Source organism: Cryptomeria japonica, chromosome 7, assembly GCF_030272615.1.
Source record: "Cryptomeria japonica chromosome 7, Sugi_1.0, whole genome shotgun sequence".
Lineage (NCBI taxonomy): Eukaryota > Viridiplantae > Streptophyta > Pinopsida > Cupressales > Cupressaceae > Cryptomeria > Cryptomeria japonica.
Genome location: NC_081411.1, coordinates 2,324,407 through 2,345,541, shown reverse-complemented (window position 1 = coordinate 2,345,541; position 21,135 = coordinate 2,324,407). Strand labels below are relative to the sequence as shown.

Below are 21,135 nucleotides of genomic sequence, written 5' to 3'. Positions count from 1 at the left end.
TCTACTTATAATCATCAAGAATGGATTACTAATTACTCTCTGTATATATTAATAAAATTGCTCTCTCTCTCTCTCTCTCTCTCTCTCTCTCTCTCTCTCTCTCTCTCTCAATATATATATATATAAAATTAATTAATGTGTTCATATCCTTGAATAATATTAAATAACAAAAATAAAGGAATATCTTTTACTGTCTATCCTACAGTCAGGAAGGTTGGATATTAAAATACATACCAGGAAGTCAGATCGGGATGTCACCATGGAATGTGACCTTTCTCCTGCGATTTTCTCCTCTATATCTCCCCCCCCCTCCGTCTCTTCTACATCATCTTTATATATACCCTCACCTAACTCCTCATTAGTGGGACACGTCTCTTCACAAAGGGAGAGTCATACTTCATAATTTCTAACCGATTCTTATCTTGGATCATTAGGCTATTTGCGTATTACTAATTATTATCGTTGAGTTACGATTGCTGTTATGTTTATGTTAACCGTTGTCTTCCTTTGTTTCTGTTTATGGAACCAGCCTTTACCTTAGTCACTACATGCTTAATTTAATCAAAATCTTTATTATTAATCCTTAAATGTCTTAGATGCTCTGACCAAAATATGGATTGGTTCACCTAACTCCTCATTAGTGGGACACATCTCTTCACAAAGGGAGAGTCATACTTCATAATTTTTGTTGTCTTCCTTTGTTTCTGTTTATGGAATCGGTCTTTACCATAGTCACTGCATGCTTTATTTAATCAAAGTTGCTTCCTTTAGATGAGGAAGGCAAGTTGATATTGGTTCCAGAGACGATTGACTTCAGGGAGCATACTCTATGGGAAAGGGTTATCAAGGAGTAATTGGTGAAGTGGAAGAATTTACCAATGGAAGATGTTGCATGGGAGAGTGAGTAAATTTTACAACATCCAGATTTTTGATTTCTTGAAAACTAGCACTCTTGGGGAGAGGAGGTCAATAATGTCCCCTTCTTGCACCTAGTTAGTTTGAGGTTTCCATTAGCCTGTTCTCAAGTTCCTGTAGGCTAAGTGGATTTGGTTAGGGGACTCAATGTCCTGTGGAGAGCTTTAGCAGGTGTTTTTAGTGTATTCCAATAGAGTTTCTATTTTTAACAAATGACTGTAAGTGCTATTTTTAACACTTGGTCTTGGCTTCTGTGTCCTCTTGATTCAGAGAAAAATGCTTTCCAATTTTAGTGCCTTGGTGAGTTCTAAGGTTGAAAAAATAATATTTCATTTATTTTCACTCAAGTGCTTTTCATAAAGTCGCTTTATAACTTAAGTGAAAGGGGAAAGTGTTCATAAAGTGTTCCCCCTATTGCTACACCTAGCAAGGGGCTAACCAAAGTGTTTTTCGAAAAAGCAAGTGTTAACCTCAAAATGTGACACCAAGGTAAGGAGGGACTTCAGCAATTTTAAAAACATTTATATTATGAACTCAAATGGGGATGCCATGATGGGGGATTATAATATTGTTTTAATAGGGTGAAACAAGAGGGAAATGGATTCAAATTCAAATGTGTTGCCCTAATTCTTCCCTCTTCTTATAAATGAGTTTGAGCTCTCACTGCATATACTGGATTTGACAAGTTAAGTAGATGTTGCTGGAATGAGCTCTGAGAGTTCTGCATTTGTTGGTTGAGGATGAAAACAATCTTCTTGGTTGCTGGTTTCAGTGGTGAAACATCCACCCTAGTGTTAGTTTTTGTGTCTCAGACCAGCAATCAGACTTTTAGTATTTAATTTCAGATTAACATTAAGTAAATGATAAGCAAGTAAACGAAAGAAAGGAAAACAAGTACACAAGAGACCAACTCAATTACCCTGGGAAAACCTCCAAGGAGGAAAAACCCAGCACTAAAGACCCACAAGTCAGATTATGTATTCAATTCTGAATTGTAACAATACAATACTTAGCTCAAATCATGTGACTTGGATCTGGGATGTTCAAACTGCACACTTAAATGAATCAGATCTGCCCTTTTAATACACCAGATCTACACTTCTATATTCACCAAGTCTTCTCTTTAATGCACCATCTACCAGCAATGAGGAGCACCAAAATTTGCTATATCTTCCTTGGATAAATTCGCCAAGTTCATCTTTTATTTTCGCACACCAAGGAGCAGATGAATTTCGCTAAGAGCATGAATGAATGATTGATTTTAAACTTGCCATATAGTCTTTATTTATATGGTGCATATACCCTTTTAAGTCGGCTTTATTTAAATATATATTTGGCGCCAATTTGGTTTAGAGTGTGGTGTGTTCATTATAGGGCTGGCCCTATTTAGGAGCACGCTGTCTTCTTTGGTGTGAAGGGTCCAGCCCTACACGTTACCCTTTGGGAAAAGGGCCCAGCCCTTTAGGGATTCGGATGTTGCCTTAGGCAATCTAAATCCTGCCTTTCTTGAGCCTAGTTACAAACAACACTCCCTCTTAACTAGGGGAAAAAATGAATACATAATCAAAACCTTTAGAGTTCCATCTAGCACACAAGCATAGAATTACATCTTCCACCTAGCACACAAGCATAGAATGGATCTAGCACACAAGCATAGAACTACATCTTCCACCTAGCACACAAGCATAGAAGGTGTAATACACAAGTGGGTCTTTACATTATTACAATTTTCCATCTAGCACACAAGCATAGAATGGAACCTTCCATTCTTACACACAAGCGAAGAATGGACAAACCCTGTAACAAAGAATCACTGAGATTGAAGCTCCCTCTCAACCAGGGTTTCATTTTCCACAATACCAAGTCTGTCTCTGAAGTATTCAAATTTCACTCTGGATAAGGGTTTGGTAAGAATATCTGCAACCTGTTCATCTGTGCTGATATACTTCAGTTGAATAGTGCCTCTTTGCACCATATCCCGAATGAAGTGATAATGAGTTTCCACATGCTTGGACCTGTCATGAAACACAGGATTTACCAACATCTTTATACAGCTTTGATTATCACAATGAATAGTGGTAGGACCACTAGGTTGACCAAACAATCCAACAAGAAGTTTGCGGAGCCACACTGCTTCTCTAGATGCAACAAATGTTGCAATGTACTCATCTTCTGCAGTACTCAATGCTATCAAAGATTGCTTTCTACAGGCCCAAGAGATTTCTGCAGAACTCAAGCTAAAGCAAATACCCGAAGTGCTTTTCCTGTCCTTGACACTTCCTGCCCAATCTGAATCTGAATAGCCTTCCAAGGAGATTGAGGTGTTAAGTGAATACTTCAGCCCATAACCAATAGTGCCTCGCAGATATCTCAGAATGTACTTGGCTGCAACCAGGTGAACAAGTTTAGGCATGCTCATGAACTGACTGAGAGCATTCACAACATAACAAATATCTAGTCTAGTATTGACTAGATACATCAAGGATCCGATCAACTGTCTGTACTTAGATGGATCTGCAAAATCAAAGTTAGCTGCAGAAAAACTCAACTTCTTTAAATTAGATTCCATAGGAGTAGACATAGGTTTACAATCCATCATTCTAAATCTTTTCAGAATATCAATAGTGTATTTTCCTTGACTTAAAAAAATTTCATTGGATTTTTGCCATACTTCTCACCCTAGGAAGTAATGCATTAGACCTAGATCCTTCATTTCAAATTATGAGGCTAATTCTTTCTTACATCTCATGATTAGTTTATTTTCACCAGTGAGAAATAAATCATCCACATATAAACTAGAATCAACATATCATTATTACATATTTTCAAGTAAAGGTTAGCATCGGCATCATTCTTACAAAATCCTAAGCTTAGTAAGTACTTATCAATTCTTTCATACCAAGCAAGAGGACCCTGTTTGAGCCCATATAAAGCTTTCTTCAACCTGCAAACATGAGAGTCTCTTTTATGGACTACATAACCTTCTGGTTGCTCAATATAGACTTCTTCCTCAATAACACCATTAAGGAAGGCGGTCTTAACATCCATTTAATGTAGCTCCCAACCTTTAGCTGCAGCAATAGCTATTATAGATCTAATAGAAGTATATCTAGCAACAGGAGCGAATGTTTCCTCATAATCTATTCCTTCCTTTTGAGAAAAACCACGAGTTACAAATCTAGCTTTATATTTCTCAATACTACCATCAATATTATGCTTAATTTTAAATAACCATTTAGAGGAAACAACAAACTTACCTTTGGATCTGGATACAATGTCCCAAATATCATTCTTCATGATAGACTCATACTCTTCATCCATGGCTAACTTCGAAGCATGATGAGTCATAGCTTCTTCGACATTGTGAGGTTCAGACTCAATGAAGTTGCACATTACTGAAATGTAGTTGGCATGATTTTGAGGTCACTTGCTATCTCTGAAGGTTCCTTTGGGAGCAACAAATCTTTCAGCATCTTGAATGGTGTTTCTAACCCAAAGTGGCCTCTTCTTGCTGACCACAATATCCTTAGGTATATCTGTAGAGTCCATGGGTTCAGCTGGATCATCCTGAACTTCCTGATCTGGGAGGTCAATAGACTCCTTCTGTATCGCAGGGTTAGTATCAACATTTGATTCTTGATTTTCAGTCATAATATCATCACTATCAGATAATGAACCTTTAGATCTTTTGAATGCAATATCTTCTTCAAAAGTTACATCTCTACTTACCTCAACATACCTTTGACCTAAAATGTAGATTCTGAAGGCTTTGGAAGATTCATTGTATCCTACTAAGATGTTTTTCTTTCTAGAGGGATCCAACTTGGTTCGCTTTTCCTTAGGCACATGAACATACACAGGGCTCCCAAAAAATTCTTACGTGGCTGATGTCAAGTTTGATTCCTGTAGAGGCTTCTTCGGGAGTTAAATTCTTTAGAGAACAATAAGGACATCTATTTTGAATGTAAACTGATGTTTTGGATGCCTCCACCCATAGGAAGGGTTGCAAGTCTTGATCATGAATCATGGCTCTTGCAGCTTCAACAATGGACCTGTTCTTTCTTTCAGCAACTCCATTTTGCTGAGGATTGTAAGGAATGCAGAACTCCTCCTTAATTCATGTCTCAACATAGAAATCATGAAAACTACCTGAGGTGTACTCACCTCCATTGTCAGACCTTAAACATTTAATTCGCTTTCCAGAAATATTTTCAACCAAGGCTTTGAATTCTTTAAATCTATTTAAGACTTCGTCAGACTCTTTAGATTTAAGAAAGTAAATCCATGTTTTCCTAGAAAAATCATCTATGAAGATAACATAATAAAGGAAACCGCTAGGAGATACTACAGACATAGGACCACATAGATCTGAATGGATAAGCTCTAACTTTTCTTTAGCCCTATCATAACTTTTATGAAATGGAATCTTCACATTCTTACCCATTGCACAACCTTTACAAGCATCATCATGAGATAAACTAAGTTTAGGCATACCTTTAACCATTTTACCAAGAGTGGGAAGAGCCTGGAAGTGCAGATGTCCAAATCTTCTATGCCATAGCTCGCATGATTCAAGAGCCTCATGAATGAGAGCTTGAACTGGGTTAGTTGCAAGCTTATACAAACTATCACATCTATTTCCAATAACACAAGCAGATTTGAAACTAGATTTCTTAGACCAAGCAAGTACTTTACCTTCAGAAAATGCTACTTGCAAACCCTCATCTTCTAAAGCAGAAATGGAAATAAGATTTCTTTTAATTCCAGGTACAAAAAGAATATCACTGAGTTGTAAGGAAATACCAGAATCTAGTTTTAAACAAGTGGTACCAAAACCTTTTACCGAATATCGATCATCATCACCAATTACCACATGAAGGTTGGTATCCTTTTCTATCAGATCTATAAGATGCTCACGGTAACCTGAAATGTTTCTGGAGGCTCCACTATCAATTATCCAAGTATCACTGCCCGTAGGAACATTGCTCGATAGAACAGAGATAAGAAGATAGTCTTCATTTTGTTCAGCGACTTCATTTAAATTGGCTTCCCTTTCCTTAGGATCATTCTAACAATCTCTAGCATAGTGACCATACTTATCACATCTGAAACAACGAATGTGGGAGGAATCTCTTGACTTCTTTCTTGGATCATAGGAAGAGGGTCTAAAATCTTTGCTTCTCTTTTCTTTCTTCCAATGCCCACCTTTCCTAGACTTAGCTGTGAGAACATGATTATCATCTTTGTGAGAGTTCTTGTGTTTTCCTCTTACCTCGATGCGAGATTCCTCTTCAATGCAATCAGATTGGAGACGCTCAAAGTTAGGTCATTCAGCTCTTCCACCAATGCTATGAATGAATGGTTCTCATTCATCAGGTAGACCAATTAATGCAATCATAACAAGATCTTTATCTGAAATTTGGCAATCAAGACTACTTAGCTTATCCTTTAGTTCATTGATCTTCATGAAGTGGGCCATGATTGAGTCTTCTTCTTTCATTTTGATGTGAAGTAGTTGCTGCCTTAGACCAAGAGCCCTGCTGAGGTTGTTAACTTCATACATTCCTTCCAAGTGTTTGATCATTTCCCTGGCTGAAGCAAATTTTGATATGACGGTGACAAGATGATTCTTGATTGACTCAATTATGACCTTCCTGGCCTTGAGAGAGTCTTTCTTGAACTGCTTCAGTTCTTCAACATCTTCAGGAGGGGACAGCCTTTCCTCTTCTACAAATTTAAGCAGCTCATTCTCTTCAAGAATCAATAGAATACGGACTTTCCAAGCAGCAAAGTCAAGGGCTCCATCAAATCTATCTCCAGCCCTCAAACCTAACATTTTAATCTGAAAAACAAAAAACAACTAGATGCAACCAGATAATTTACTAAAATCTGAAGTTAGTAAAACCTTAGCTCTGATACCATGTTAGTTTTTGTGTCTCGGACCAGCAATCAGACTTTCAGTATTTAATTTCAGATTAACATTAAGTAAATGATAAGCAGGTAAACGAAAGAAAAGAAAACAAGTGCACAAGAGACCAACTCAATTACCCTGGGAAAACCTCCAAGGAGGAAAAACCCAGCACTAAAGACCCACAGGTCAGATTAAGTATTCAATTCTGAATTGTAACAATACAATACTTAGCTCAAATCATGTGACTCAGATCTGGGATCTTCAAACTGCACACTTAAATGAATCAGATCTGCCCTTTTAATACACCAGGTCTGTACTTCTATATTCACCAGGTCTGCTCTTTAATGCACCATCTAACAGCAATAAGGAGCACCAAAATTTGCTATATCTTCCTTGGATAAATTCGCCAAGTTCATCTTTTATTTTCACACACCAAGGAGTAGATGAATTTCGCTAAGAGCATGAATGAATGATTGATTTTAAACTTGCCAAATAGTCTTTATTTATATGGTGCATATACCCTTTTAAGTCGTCTTTATTTAAATATATATTTGGTGCCAATTTAGTTTAGAGTGTGGTGTGTTCATTATAGGGCTGGCCCTATTAGGAGCACGCTATTTTCTTTGGCGTGAAGGGTCCAGCCCTACACGTTACCCTTTGGGAAAAGGGCCCAGCCCTTTAGGGGATTCGGATGTTGCCTTAGGCAATCTAAATCCCCCCTTTTTTGAGCCTAGTTACAAACAACACCTAGCTGGTTGGTGTGCTTAGCTTCAATTTTACAGATGTGAAAACGGCAGGCAAAGAGGAAACCACGAGCACAGACGCACAGTGAAAACCTATGTCACCACATTCGCCGAATTTTCAGCTTCAAGTTCGATATTTGGCGAACTTATAAAAAACCTATGAAATTCGCAAAAAATCGTTAAAAATTCGCTCCATAACAAGCAGAAGATTTGTCGTCGCCGGGTGACCACTTCACTAATGCCATCGGGAGGTATGGGGACAGTGGAAGGGTCGTAGGTCGACGGTATGCCCAACTGTCGGTAGGGTTTCTAGTCGCATCAAGAGAAAGACGGTATAAATTTATTATCTTGCCCAATATAATGCCCAATGCCGCGTCAAGAGACAGAAGATATAAATTTATAATCTTACCCCGATATAATACTCGATTCAATGCCAACTAAAATGCCCAATAATATTGACCACCTCCTATAACGAAAACATTTTTGTATAATGTTGTTGCTCGGTTTAATATAAAGTTAACTAATATATTAACATTTATTATAAAAGTGTCAGATTTAACATTAATATACTAAAAATTAAATATTTTTATTAATTTAATTCAAAATTTTAATTATTTATATTTAAAATTTGACAAATTTAAATTAAAATATATAAATATAACTAAACAAATTTAATATTGTTTATTATGATATTTTTTACTTATTAAAATAATAATTATACAAATCAAAATTAAATATGATATTTAATTTTAATTTGTAGTATTATTATTTTAAATATGAATATTTTAACTATTGTGTAATTTAGAAGTTTGTAAATATTTAAATGTTGTTATAGGTTAATTTCATAATTATAATAATTTCACTTTCATTTTAAATTAAATTTAAATATTTATCATTTATAATCTATTGTTTAATTATTTAGGATTCTAAATTTAATTTTTGTTTCTACTTTTTAGGCTGCATATATGTATATATTTATGATTTTTACATCTTTTTGTAGACGTACCCAAAGGTACCCAACCCCCCCCCCCAAAATTGTCGTACCGGTGTACCGTACCCGTACCCATCCCCGTACCGGCAACTTAGCCAAAATATGGCAATTTATGCAATTTCAAAATTCTTATACAAAACATGCTTTCCCTTATATATTCCACTTGCTATCATCATGTTGCTATCATCATTTAGCACTATTATCACAATCTCATTCGTGGTACACTCATGATTAAGTTTCAAAACTTTTCCAACACCTAGCGATAATTAATGTAGATCCATCGATATTAATGGCATATCAAATGCAAATCTAATCATCATATATGTTCATATCCACCATCCCATCATACCCATATTTCTAATTTTCAATGTACTATTTCTCTCCAACAATCAACTTGTCCATTGTCATCTAGCATTCGCTCTATTGTTAATGATTCAATATTTTCCATGCATCCAATTCAAATTCCAACATCAAATTCTACATCTTCTTTTTCATTTACCTATGCACCCTATGCACAATCAAATTAGCATGTGTTGTGCCTTGTACCTACACTTTCCAATCCACTAATCTCAATTTGTAGCACAAACCTTTGTATTGTTTGTACAAATGCCTACAGTTGTTTTAGCTCTATTCATCTAATCATGAAGACAAAGTGTCCCTATTCTAACTATGCCATGCATATTGTTATCGCTCTAATGATGTACGGCCCCAAACATCAAACCTTTAGATTTTTGGGTGCTTTTGGTGACAACTATCATACAAAAGCACCATTTTTTCCAGCCCAAGGTTCTTTGTACTTGAAGTTCCAATCATGCTAGATCTTTTGCCATATTTTCTCTATTCCCTAACTCCACCACACAAGGAATCTCTTCTCTCCCAAGGGATCTAATGCATCCAATCATCCCCACAAGGTCTCCCAGTCATACATACACGTAAAATTTGCAATTTGTAAGATCAATAATAAGAATTATATTCGCTCAAGTACAACTACTTCTTTCATAGGCTAGTTGATATGGTGAGTATCCCATCACATGTTTGCTTGTGATTTTGAAGGCTCCATAAGACTACCAAAACATGCTCATCACAATCTCTCCTCCCAAAATCACATATCCAAGTAATCCTCCAAGATGCAAATATAGCAAAATTGAATAGCAGATACCTAGGACAAAATCTGAAAAAAGTGCATCGATGGCTCCTTAATACCTTTCCAATGCCGCAAGAATCATAAAAATAGGAGATCATGGCAAAACATTATTAGCTTAGGAGCCAAAAATGAAGATCCAACTTCAGTCAGCAAATACTTGTAATTTTATACACTAGGTTCATTAATCAGACTTATATCCTTTTATTTATGCCCTAGATTGTAATCAGATTTGTGACAAATAAGTTAACATTCAGTAAAATCAGAAAGTAAGTACTCAGTAGACAAACACACATACCCTGGGAAAACCTCCAAGGAGGAAAAACCCAGCATTAAAGTCCCACAGGTCAGATTATATATTCTCCTCTTAAATGCACAAATACAATACTTAGCTTCTCCATCAGATCTGGTCCTTTTGTATAGCAGATCTGCACTTTCTAAGTTCTCCAAGGTTTGTATATCACAGCCTATGTCCTCTTGGACAAATTCGCACAATCTTGAATGAATTCGCTTTCTCCCTTGTAAATTCGCCCTTTATTAGCAGAGTTGTTTTCGCCTTTGCTTGTTGAATGAATGAGTGAATATTGACTTGCAAATGTCTCTTATTTATACACATTTTAATCCTTGATTGCAAGTCGGCCTCCTTTGGGTTTTGGCACCAATTTAATTAGGTGGCGTGTATTTAGGATTGGGCTGGGCATATATTAGAGTCATGTTACCCTAGGATAGGGCCCGGACCTAAAAGGGGTTCGGATGTTGCCTTAAGGCAATCCGAACCCATACATAACCCTAGTTACAAACAACAATACTAACATCAAACAGCAAAATTCCAGAAAAAAACCTACACTGCTAGAAAGTAGATAGAACCAAATTTCTATTAACATCTCGTATTTGAAAAACTGACTTTGTTAGCCCAAGTTATTACAAAATGATTAAAAATGCTTATTTTAAACACAAGGGAACAAAATTGTAGCACCAAAGGCTGAGTTTTGGACCTCCATGTGACTATGCCTATTTGTGACAAACAAAAGGGTCTGCTGCCAATGGCTGCTAGGTGGCAATGTGGCAAAGGTGAGCGGAAGTGGAAAGGTGGAGCATCCTTGCAAAGGGGGTGTACTCAGCGCTAGTGTTGAATGGTAGTGCTAACACCCCACAATAAGTGTTGACCACAATAGTAAAGGAAGCCCACAGCCCACCAATATATGAACACAAGCCCAGTGAAAACGCCAAACAAACAGCTGACAAATATATGAACACAAGCCCGGTGAAAACGCCAAACAAACAGCTGACAAAGTTATACGCTGCCAATCATGAGGTTAAATGCACTATGCATACAAGAAAACACCTAACCACAAGAAATGTGCCGAGGTGATGGTGATCAAAGACCCCATAAAGTGCCAATGAACAAGGTTAAACCACCAACACAAATAGTAAACGCTCTCATAAATATAAGCGCTGACCACAAAGTGCCGAGTAAGCAAGACATGCAGGCTGACAAGGAACCTGCAGATCTACAAGTTTGTCAGATCTGCAGACCGCAAGTAAACAAAATAATTTTTTTTATTAAATTTTGTTGCATGACATTTTGTGTTGATATATTTCTTTTAAGCGACTACAGAAAAATTGTGCCCAACGATACAAAAATAAATTGCATAAGATAATTAACCAAAAGTGGACGAATTTACAATCAAAATTCATCAGATCAGCCTCTTGAAAACAATGGCAATATCAATTTCGGCCCAAAATGCTCAAAAAAATCAAGGACCTCTTGGATCAGCCGATCTTCATTCAACTTCAAACCCTTGTAGATCTAGCAAAATACAATGGATCTTGACAAAACAAAAGCCAATTCTGACTTTCTTTGACACCTTGGATTCAACTGTGGGATCCCTGAAACCCCAATCTGCACCCAGAAAATTCTTCAAGCCTGATGATGTCCCTCAGATCTGAGAAGTAGTCTGTAATCTGATACCATGTAGGAGTTAATGGTGACTCCTCAACACCCCCAAGATCAACTGCTAGACCAAAACAGCTTCCACAAAAGAGGAAATGGCAAGAATAGCTTGCTTCATTATGCATATGATTGATTGATTAAATATGAAATATACAATGAGATGGCATTGCTTATAAAAACACGGTTGAGACATAGGATCAAACAACATTATGACATGTGTCTTAATCCTATGTTATGAGACAACTAAAGTGTCAAATATTAAATGACCTATGTAACTAGGATTAAATAAAATTCATAAAGATAAGATATGATAAGATCTTATCTAGACAACTAAGACTTCTACAAAGGCAATTAGGACCTAAGTAAACTTGAGTCATGTAAATAAGTCCCCTATTAGGATCTAGCTAGGTACAAGACTTTACTAGATTCAAAACCTTATTGACACCAACATATGGATGAGTAATTCTTCCTTTTGGTTTATGTAACGTGAGTGCTATTTTAATGCATTTAATAAATGATGTCTCAATGGCATTCTACTTTTTGTGCTACATGAGAGAAACATTTAACCGGCTTTAGCCAAGATTTGCAAGATTTGAAGGGGAACCAGCTGTAATGCAACATGAAGAAATGTGAGTTTGTAAAGGAATCATTCATATATTATTATATTTGGGTCACTAGTCGGAGGAGGTAAGTTGATCCAACAAAGGTAAAAACTGTCAAGAATTGGCCAGCAATAAGGAGAACCATAGAGACATGAAAGCTATATAGTTGCAGTCCAATACATGTGCAAATTCAATCCAGACTTTTCTTCTGTAGTTGCCCCTCTTCACTCAGACCCAGCCTTGGGTGAGAAATTTCAATGGTACAAGGTACATGATGAAGCATTTAATATATTTAAGAATAAGTTTTGTCATGCTACAGTCTTCACTTTGGCTAATTTGAAGCTGCCTTTAGAGGTTGAGACCGATACAATGCTAGTGAATATGCTATGGACATTGTGTTGTTGTGAGGCAGTTGACCTGTTTGTTATCATTCTAAGATCTTTACTTCAGCAGATAGGAGCTATCCAGTGTGTGACAAGGATCACTATTCACCGGTTCAGGCTAATAATGAATGGAGAAACCATCTACTTGGAAAGGAAATTATAGTGCACACAAACCATAAGCCATTACAGAACCTGCAAGCTCAAAACAATTTACAACAATCAAGAAATAATAAGTAAATGGGATTCTTGCAACAACATAGTGGCAGGCTTGCCATTGCTGGGGCAGTTTCAAAATCCATTGCGACCGTCTTGACTGACAGGAGTAACCATTTTGCCACAGCTCAGGCTATAGTAATGGAAACAAACAGTCACGATGTTTTACACTCCAAAATTCCAAATTATCAGAGGAATCTTTCAGTGCATGGGAGAATTTTCAAACAAGTTGATAATGGCATTTGGAAGTCACTGGCAAGGTTCTAGGAGGTTGGAAGTGCATTTGTATACGTCCAGCAGCAGGAAAAGACTCAATTCCAGTTAGTAGGATACTTGACTGAGATCAACAACAGCTATAAAGTTGTAATCTTCTCTTTGTACATGTTTTCCAGATAATAGACTTTAGGAAGATGTGCTATTGGCACTTACCAGCTAGTTTTTCCTCCAGTAATAGAGGTTTTCCAGATTACAACTGAATGTTCTATGTTCAATGCATGACATTCTTCTTCATTTCCAGTTGAATGCAGAATCTAATGAACTCCAAAGAGCAAACTAACAGTTCTAAGTAGAGCAGAAGTTCATTTTGGTGATTTGTAGTTTACAAAGAAAGTGTTTGACAGAGTTACAAATCAAAAGTCCATTTACACCTTAGCCAACATTATCCTGCAGCACGTTATTAACAATTTGCACCAAATTTTCCGTAAATCTTATATCAAATTACACATGGAAGAAAACAGCTACAGAGAATTAAGAGAGATTAGGAAGAGCGTTCAACTTTTTACTCCTTGAACATCACTTTCTCAATTGCTCCTTCATTTTTCTTTAAAAAGTTGTCCCCTTGAGGTTGGCTTTATTATAGAAGTGAATAGAACATTGCAGTTTTTTTCTCTTTCCAAACTACACACTTATGTACGTATCCTGAGGTTAATGAAAAATCCACTTATCAACATTTATCAGAGATGATATTTATTTCATAGATTTTGGACTTATCCTTTCCACAGGCTAGGTAGAAGGACTCAAAGTGAAATTGAATACCCTTTTTACACATTACAAAGTAAAAGTGTTCAACCAATGGGTCCCTGCTCTTGCACCATACGGAAGATTGAATGCCAAATCATCAACCTGGCACATGTATTTATACAGGAAACTTTTATTGAACCAAAAAAACAATGGCTTTTCCTTAAGTCTAATTTCCAGAGGTTTTCCTTTGGGCCAAGGACTTTGGCATCTTGGTACTAATTTTATCCTCGAGTACCCTTTCTGTTCAAATAATAAGCCACTTATGTGTTCTATATTTGCCCTAAAGCCAAAGAAGCTTGGGACTGGCCTGCTTAGCTTTCTGGCCCTTCCATCCTTTTCCAATTCCTTTAAAAACTGCCATTAAATTATTGCAATTGGTTGCTTCTCTGTTATTTGAACCCTTTGATTTTGAGTTAAGAGGCTCAGAACTGAAGTACTAATTAGGATGCCTAAGTTCAAAGCTTGGCTATGTTGACATTGTTCAGCAAACAAAACATACCACCCATTAAAGCACGGCAAACCCAGTTGCTGAACGATTATGCCTGAGAGGAGTATTTTGGAATATTTTGCTCAGCAGATGAATATTTATATATTATGTGGTGTAAACGAGAAAGAAATCACTCTGTTCATGAACAGACTATTGAAATAACCTGCGATTTGATCGACATAATTCTCCCTACTATTTTTCAATGCACCCTTCTTGTGCTATATTAAGGATACACTGTACGTAACGGCCCATACGAAAGTCTCTACAATGGACGCAAGTTAGAGACAAAATAGGGATCGCCGTGGCTTCTAATGGTAATAGTAATCTAAGAAAAGAGGCAGGGAATGCAAGCGAACCCGCTGCGCCAGTGAGAAAGAGGTTTAAGGTCTGAACCACATGGAGGTACCCCCTCGCCCATGGAAAAAACAGAGGAAGCAGTGGTACAAATTTCGAATTATAATGTATACTACCTGTTTCCTGGTGACCTTGCCCCGTCCATTACATTGAAAGACACTGAAACATACAAAAAAACTAATAAAAATTACAAAATGGAACCAATGACCAAACACTTTTGTTTACACTTGAACCTTTGACAGTCGATACAGAGAGTTGTAAAGCAAGCCGGGCAGCTGAGTATTGCATCAGAGCTCCTGCCTTTCCTTTTACGCTCCAACCAGGCTTCATCCTTATCGTCACTACATGGGTCAAAAAATTCTGGTTTGACGGTGTAGTCTATTTCATCGTCATCGGAAACTGCACGGGAATAGGTTACAGTTAACTCTAAATTAAAAAAGAATAAATGCTCCTAATTATGAATATGAAACTTTGGCTGTTTTTTCTTCTCCGACAAAAATGGAAGAAACAAACATCTTAAAGAAAGATCAAAACTAACAAAGAAAAGGCATAATAACATCTTAAGCAAAATCGAATACAAAAGAACAGATCATTATTCAACTATTCTCTTGATATTTGCAGTGACAAAAAAAACCGAATGAGATAAGTCTACTCAGATTGTAAGTCTCTAAACCCTAAACCAACGAGGGCGACATGTTCTGAACAAGTAAGATATATACGGAATTGGCCCAAACCAAAGGTATTCAATATTAACAAATACTAAAAATATAAGTGTCCATTCAAAGTACCAATTTGGTCGACCGCGGTAGAAGAGGAGGGATCTTCAGAATCCATGCAATAATCCTGAGAAGTGTCAACGTTGTAACTAGACGGAGACAAATTGAAGGAACGCGTTCCTTGCGAAAGTAGCTTTTTATTTTATCGAAAATAGCAGGCAGAGGGAATTGCTGGATAGAATATACTTGGAAAGTGCAGCAGCAACTGTGGCTCCATCATCAGGGAAGGGTTTACAAGGGCAAATCTCCCAAGTTGTGACAGCTTGCATCATCTAAGTTGTTTTTATTATTATTTCAATTTAAACAAAAAAAATAAAATATATATATATATAATTAAAATGGAGGGAAATAGCTACATTCTTAGAGTCTAAATGAGGCTACAATTATGAAGCATAAAAATGACTAGATCTAAAGCAGATAGATGAGGGGGAGGAACCTAGTCATCTGGCTTGTTCATACATTAGCAGGTCTGAAGCGACAACTCATGAGTCTTAACCATTGTTATCATCGTTAGCATTTTTTTCTTGAGTTTCATTAGTAGTTATACAAGTAGGGAATGTAACAAGTGTCAACAAAGGAATTTGTTGGAATCAAGCCAGTCAATAAGCCCACTAGCAAGAGATGGTGGAGATGCAAAGTTGCAAGAGGTGGGTCATGACCCAACCCTACCAATCCTGTCTAGCAGAAGAAGGGGAAGCCTCATAATGGGCTTCGCAAATGCCAAGAGCAAAATGTCTCCATCTACAATGACGCCCTCAACGAGGAGAATGGCTTTGAAAAGAAACAAGAGTTAGAGTCACCTTAGTTATAGCACAAGGGGCATTACCCAGTAATCCAATAACACTTATAAGTAGGCAACCTCAACAAGAAGTTTATTTGCTTACACTTGAGTCTACAATAAAACATTAGAACAAATCATTTCTGTAGAGTAAAGTGAAAAATAACGATCGAGAGAACAATAATAAAAACAAAAATATTAAATTATATCCTTCTAGATGCTAAAAGAAATCTCCACCCTAAAAGAATGTCAAATTTGAGTATACTTGAAGGGAATGTCAATCACTTAATAACATCATATGCCAAGAAAAAAGGTTGAGACCTAAAAGGCTTAAACTCTAAGCATCTTAAACTCTAGGACAAAACGAGCAAAGAAGTTTGAAAGTCTTTTGATGCCAACAAAATGGACATCGAGAATATGAAATACCCAAATGGTAAAACCAATGGGAAGGCCTTGGAAAAAAATGCACAAGGCAAAGTGAGCCAACTTTTTCTTAAGAACAACAAACCAAGTAGATTGAAACCTACTCTACCAAACTAAAAAAGAAAACTACAAATGTCATAATTGGTTCAAAGTAGGCATCATAGGTAAGTAAGGAGAAAGTATATGCAAGGCTTATTATTTTGAAACAAGGTAACAAGATGCCACTTCCAATTGTTCCAATAAGGTTTCCAAGGTTGAACACCAATTTTGTGAATAATTTTAGTCGAGCTGGCTAACATGACCACCTCAAAAGTTTCACGATCCCAATCGAAAAGATGAAAATTAACTTTAACTTCATTCTCGGATAAAATATTTATGATAACCTTAGAAAGGAGATGAGGGAGAGCATAAACCCCTTTTTTGAAAAATATAGAGAACAAACCCATAAAGCCTTAGAAAATGAGAGATTTTGAAATTGTATAATAGGAGATTATTGAATATTTTATTGATTGACGGAGAAACCATTATGAAAGTCAAATCCACCAAAGAAGCTAAGGCTTCATAACTTCTCAAACATGCCTAATACTTTTTATTACAAAGGTCCCTTGAACCTAAACAATTTCTTTCATAATAAGAAGTGTATGAAGACCAACCCCCTTCCAAGTCAGTCTCCTAGTAAGGTGACAAAAAAATATATAATACCTCACCAGGAAATTTCAAGTCTCATTACTTTGTAAAGCATGACCGATTCTGTTGGTGCATAGAGTCAAACTGTCGTTGAATGGAAATTAATCCCAACTCACTTGAATCATGAGGGAGACAACGATATATCCAAGGTGCCCAATAGAAGCCACAACAATTCTCTATAGAGAACTAAATAAAATTCCAAATAAGACTTTCTAATTTCAAATAAGTGGTTTTAAAGGGCACCTAATAGGACGAATAGTAAATGTGGGTGGTAACAAGATTTTTCTAGGAGATCTAAAACTTTCCAACCAAAGATAAAGGTTTAGTAACCCAATAAGTCAATTTCTTCTCAATTCAAGCTAACAAATCTTGCTACAAAATTACAAGAGAAGCTTGGAAGACAAAAGAAATTCCTATAAAATTAAACACAATTTCCATTGTCAATCCACTTTCACGCATACAAATTGAATCAAAAATATTTGGGTAAGAAAGATTGTCTTTAGCATAAAGTCTTTTATCATTGAATAGTTGAACTTGAAGCTTTATAAAAAATATTTAAATTATAGAAAGCATACTTGATATTATTTTCGTCGTAAAAAATAAAATAAAAAATCATCAACAAAATGACTATTAATAAATTAAGTTATAAAATTAGATAAATAAATACATATAACCAAACCCTAAATAACACAATAGACAGGGCATACAACGTTGAAGCTCATCAACCTAAAAACAAAACCATTGAATTAATGGTCATTAAGGATGAGAGAGGTTAAGGCGTTATCAAATAACATGTGAATAGATTGAAGAAACTAGGGTACAAAGATTGAAGAAATAGTTATAAGATTAGGAAAGCTAATCTATAGAAGGGGATATCAATATTAAGCCAATCTAAGGGGAGATCAATATCATCTACACCAGCGAACTTCTGGGAGACCCAAAAAGGCTACATTGGGGATAGAAATCAAAAGCGTAGGAAGAAGATTTTTAGAAAGGAGATCGACGAATTAAAAGAATGCTCTATGATTTTACTATATCTGGATAATAATCCTCTCCTATACCCACGTCTATATGGTTTTATAATAAGCTACTACTGTGAACCTCACTATTATCGTACACTTGAGCAATGATACTTCTCTTCCCTTGAATTAACCTTTATTTGCATTGTTCTCCCATCTGTCCTGCGCCAAGGATTGAATTTGTTCATGAGTCATCTATTCGTGTGTTGTGCTATAATTCTTGTTTTCTATTTTGTGTTTTTTTTATCATTGCAATATCGCCTACATAAATAATATAACTGTTCTATTGTTCTCTGAAAGCTATTGTTAATAAGGATATGTGAATGAATCAGTCATGGTATTATAGTTTTATGAATTTCATCTAAATTCCAAATTAGAATAGTGAAGATCGGTATTATAGTTTTATGAATTTCATCTAAATTCCAAATTAGAATAGTGAAGATCGGTCCCTGTTTGTGCTCTTTTGATGCCTTTTCTTTTAACAACAGGGCTACAAGGCAGTGCCTTAGACCGGAAGAATAGTCATGATTATCTGGTGGTGTAGGAGTGCCTAAGACCGGAAGAACAGTCATGATTATTTGGTGGTGTAGGGTGGGGGTAGCATACAACCATTTTTGTGATATAGGGGAAAGGACCCAGTAGTTGTGCACCCTAACTTTGCACTTCTCAAAATCCTACTTGGAAATTTCAAATCACTCCAATTTTTTTATAGTAGCTTACTTGGCAAGTCCCCTACTTATAACTAAGGTTTCAGGGCCACATCAGCATGCTTTTTGCCAATGTGTCTAAAACAGCGCCAAAAAAAAGTGAGACCAATAAGCGTGCAAAAGAAACCTCAATAGTTGTGCAGATGACATGACATCACCTAATTGGTTACTTTTTACAATATTAGTACATTTCTTAACAACTATTGGTACATTTCCTAACAACTGTTGGTACATTTCCTAACAAAAATTGATATTTTTTGTTTCAAACAATAGGTTTAATTTGTTCAATTTTTGGAACAAAAGGTATCAACAACCCTCACAACAATTGGTACATGCTCAACTACTGGGTCCTTTCCCCTAACCATTAAAAAAAGCAAAGCTGGTAATCTAACCGATTGTACTTAAGAAAGAAAAAGTGAATTCTACACATTCCAACATTTTGTTTCAAATGTAGCTTGAAGAGGTCAAGAAGAAAGTAACATTTAACTGAACTCTTTTGAAAGGGAGGTCCTTGCTTCTTCTCCAATAACAAGTTCTGATAACTCAAGAAATTCCTACAATTTGGAGAAGTTTTCACCTATGTACACAAATTTATAAGTAAATTTCTTCTGCGCTTTCTTCAAAGCTTCATAATCATCCATTTCTACACTTTGCACAATGAATCCAATTCCAACACACATAAGAGAAAGAAATGTGTTCCATTGAGAAATAAAGCATTGTAAGACAGTTTCATCTCCTAATCAACATCACCCTTCTCCAAAGAGTTTGTAATTTCAGTTATCAATAGGGACTGGTTAACTTCCAGTTGAACTCACCTCCAAAGACAAAAAGACGCTTCATGGCATTTTGGGAAGCTTAAAAAATTAGAATCCTTTGTTTTAGGTATGCATGTACTTTGGGCTCTTTCCAAGAGAAACCATTTTGTGACAAATGAAGTAAATTTCCTTAGTTTTCTTATTAGTGTGACTGGTGGAGTACTAGTGCAAATTGTGGAATTCTATGGCTTTTGGGCATTGTTGTTTTTCGGGAAAGAGCACGTTGATATACACCTTAACCATTTGTTAAACAACTTTTGAGATAGCAAGCTTGAGGAGTTTAATACTCATCTTTTTGGCGTTTCAACCAAATTAGGTTCTCTATGTCATATTGTTGTTCTTTATTTTTGTGTGCTCTTATTTTCTATTTGATACCTCTTACATTGCTAGGCACAATTACATTACTAGATTTTTTATCATAGAAAAAAAAAATCTCATAAAACAACAACATCAGAAATCAATTTACTTTAAGATTGAAGAAGATATGTTTTGGGGAAATATTTCATAGAGTATTTAAACTAATTACAAATCAGATTGGTATTAGAACATTTTTTCTAGATTTTGTGGTTGTTTCTATTATTTTTTTGCAAATTTATGCCCATTATTAGAGCAACTAGTTCAAGTGGGAAATAAGTCCTATATTTAGGGAACAATCCTCCCTAAAAAATATTGAAGTCCCTATATCACTATCAACACAAGATATAACCCATCATTGTCAACATATAACTTAACATTGTCAACATAAAGTGGTTTCCAACTGTAATGGTATAATTTGGCACTAGGGTCACACCAAGTGGGTTAAGACCACCAGCTAGCCAAATTAACTAAAACATTAAACGAAGGATGAACCTTCAATAGATCCAACCTTAATTATATTAGGAAGAGGGTTGAATGTTGATTGAGGTCCTATTTCCCCTTTTGTTTGAGTTGAAATTGTGTAGCTTGAATTAGGTTTGGAAATTGTGAATAATAAATCTATTGGAATAAAATGATGAAAATACAATGTTATAGAAACCAAACAGAGCCATAAACAAAGATTCTGAGCAGTAAGAGAGGATCTGAGTCCGCACCTGAAAGTTCAAGAAAAATTGTTGGGACCAAGAGGCAACGCCATGGTTCTTAGTGGGTGTCATGGTCCCTCTGTAGCGCCATGGTCCTGAGGTATTTTCAAAATCTCTACAAAAGGTAGTTCACTTTGTCTCAATCTCATTTGTCC

The 21,135-nt window shown here is 36.1% G+C and overlaps 1 protein-coding gene across 1 annotated transcript in view; it reads right to left on the bottom strand.

The window, feature by feature from the left end:
- Nucleotides 1-15,758, bottom strand: part of LOC131050205 (uncharacterized) — a 39,199-nt gene extending 23,441 nt beyond the window's left edge. Inside the window, exons 1-2 of the mRNA XM_057984386.2 lie at nt 15,503-15,758; nt 14,948-15,113 (exon numbers count right to left, since the gene is read on the bottom strand). Coding sequence (XP_057840369.1) covers nt 14,948-15,113; nt 15,503-15,548 — 212 coding nt within the window. The 5' untranslated portion in view covers nt 15,549-15,758. The remainder of the gene's footprint in view (nt 1-14,947; nt 15,114-15,502) is intronic.
- Nucleotides 15,759-21,135: the final 5,377 nt, after the last annotated feature.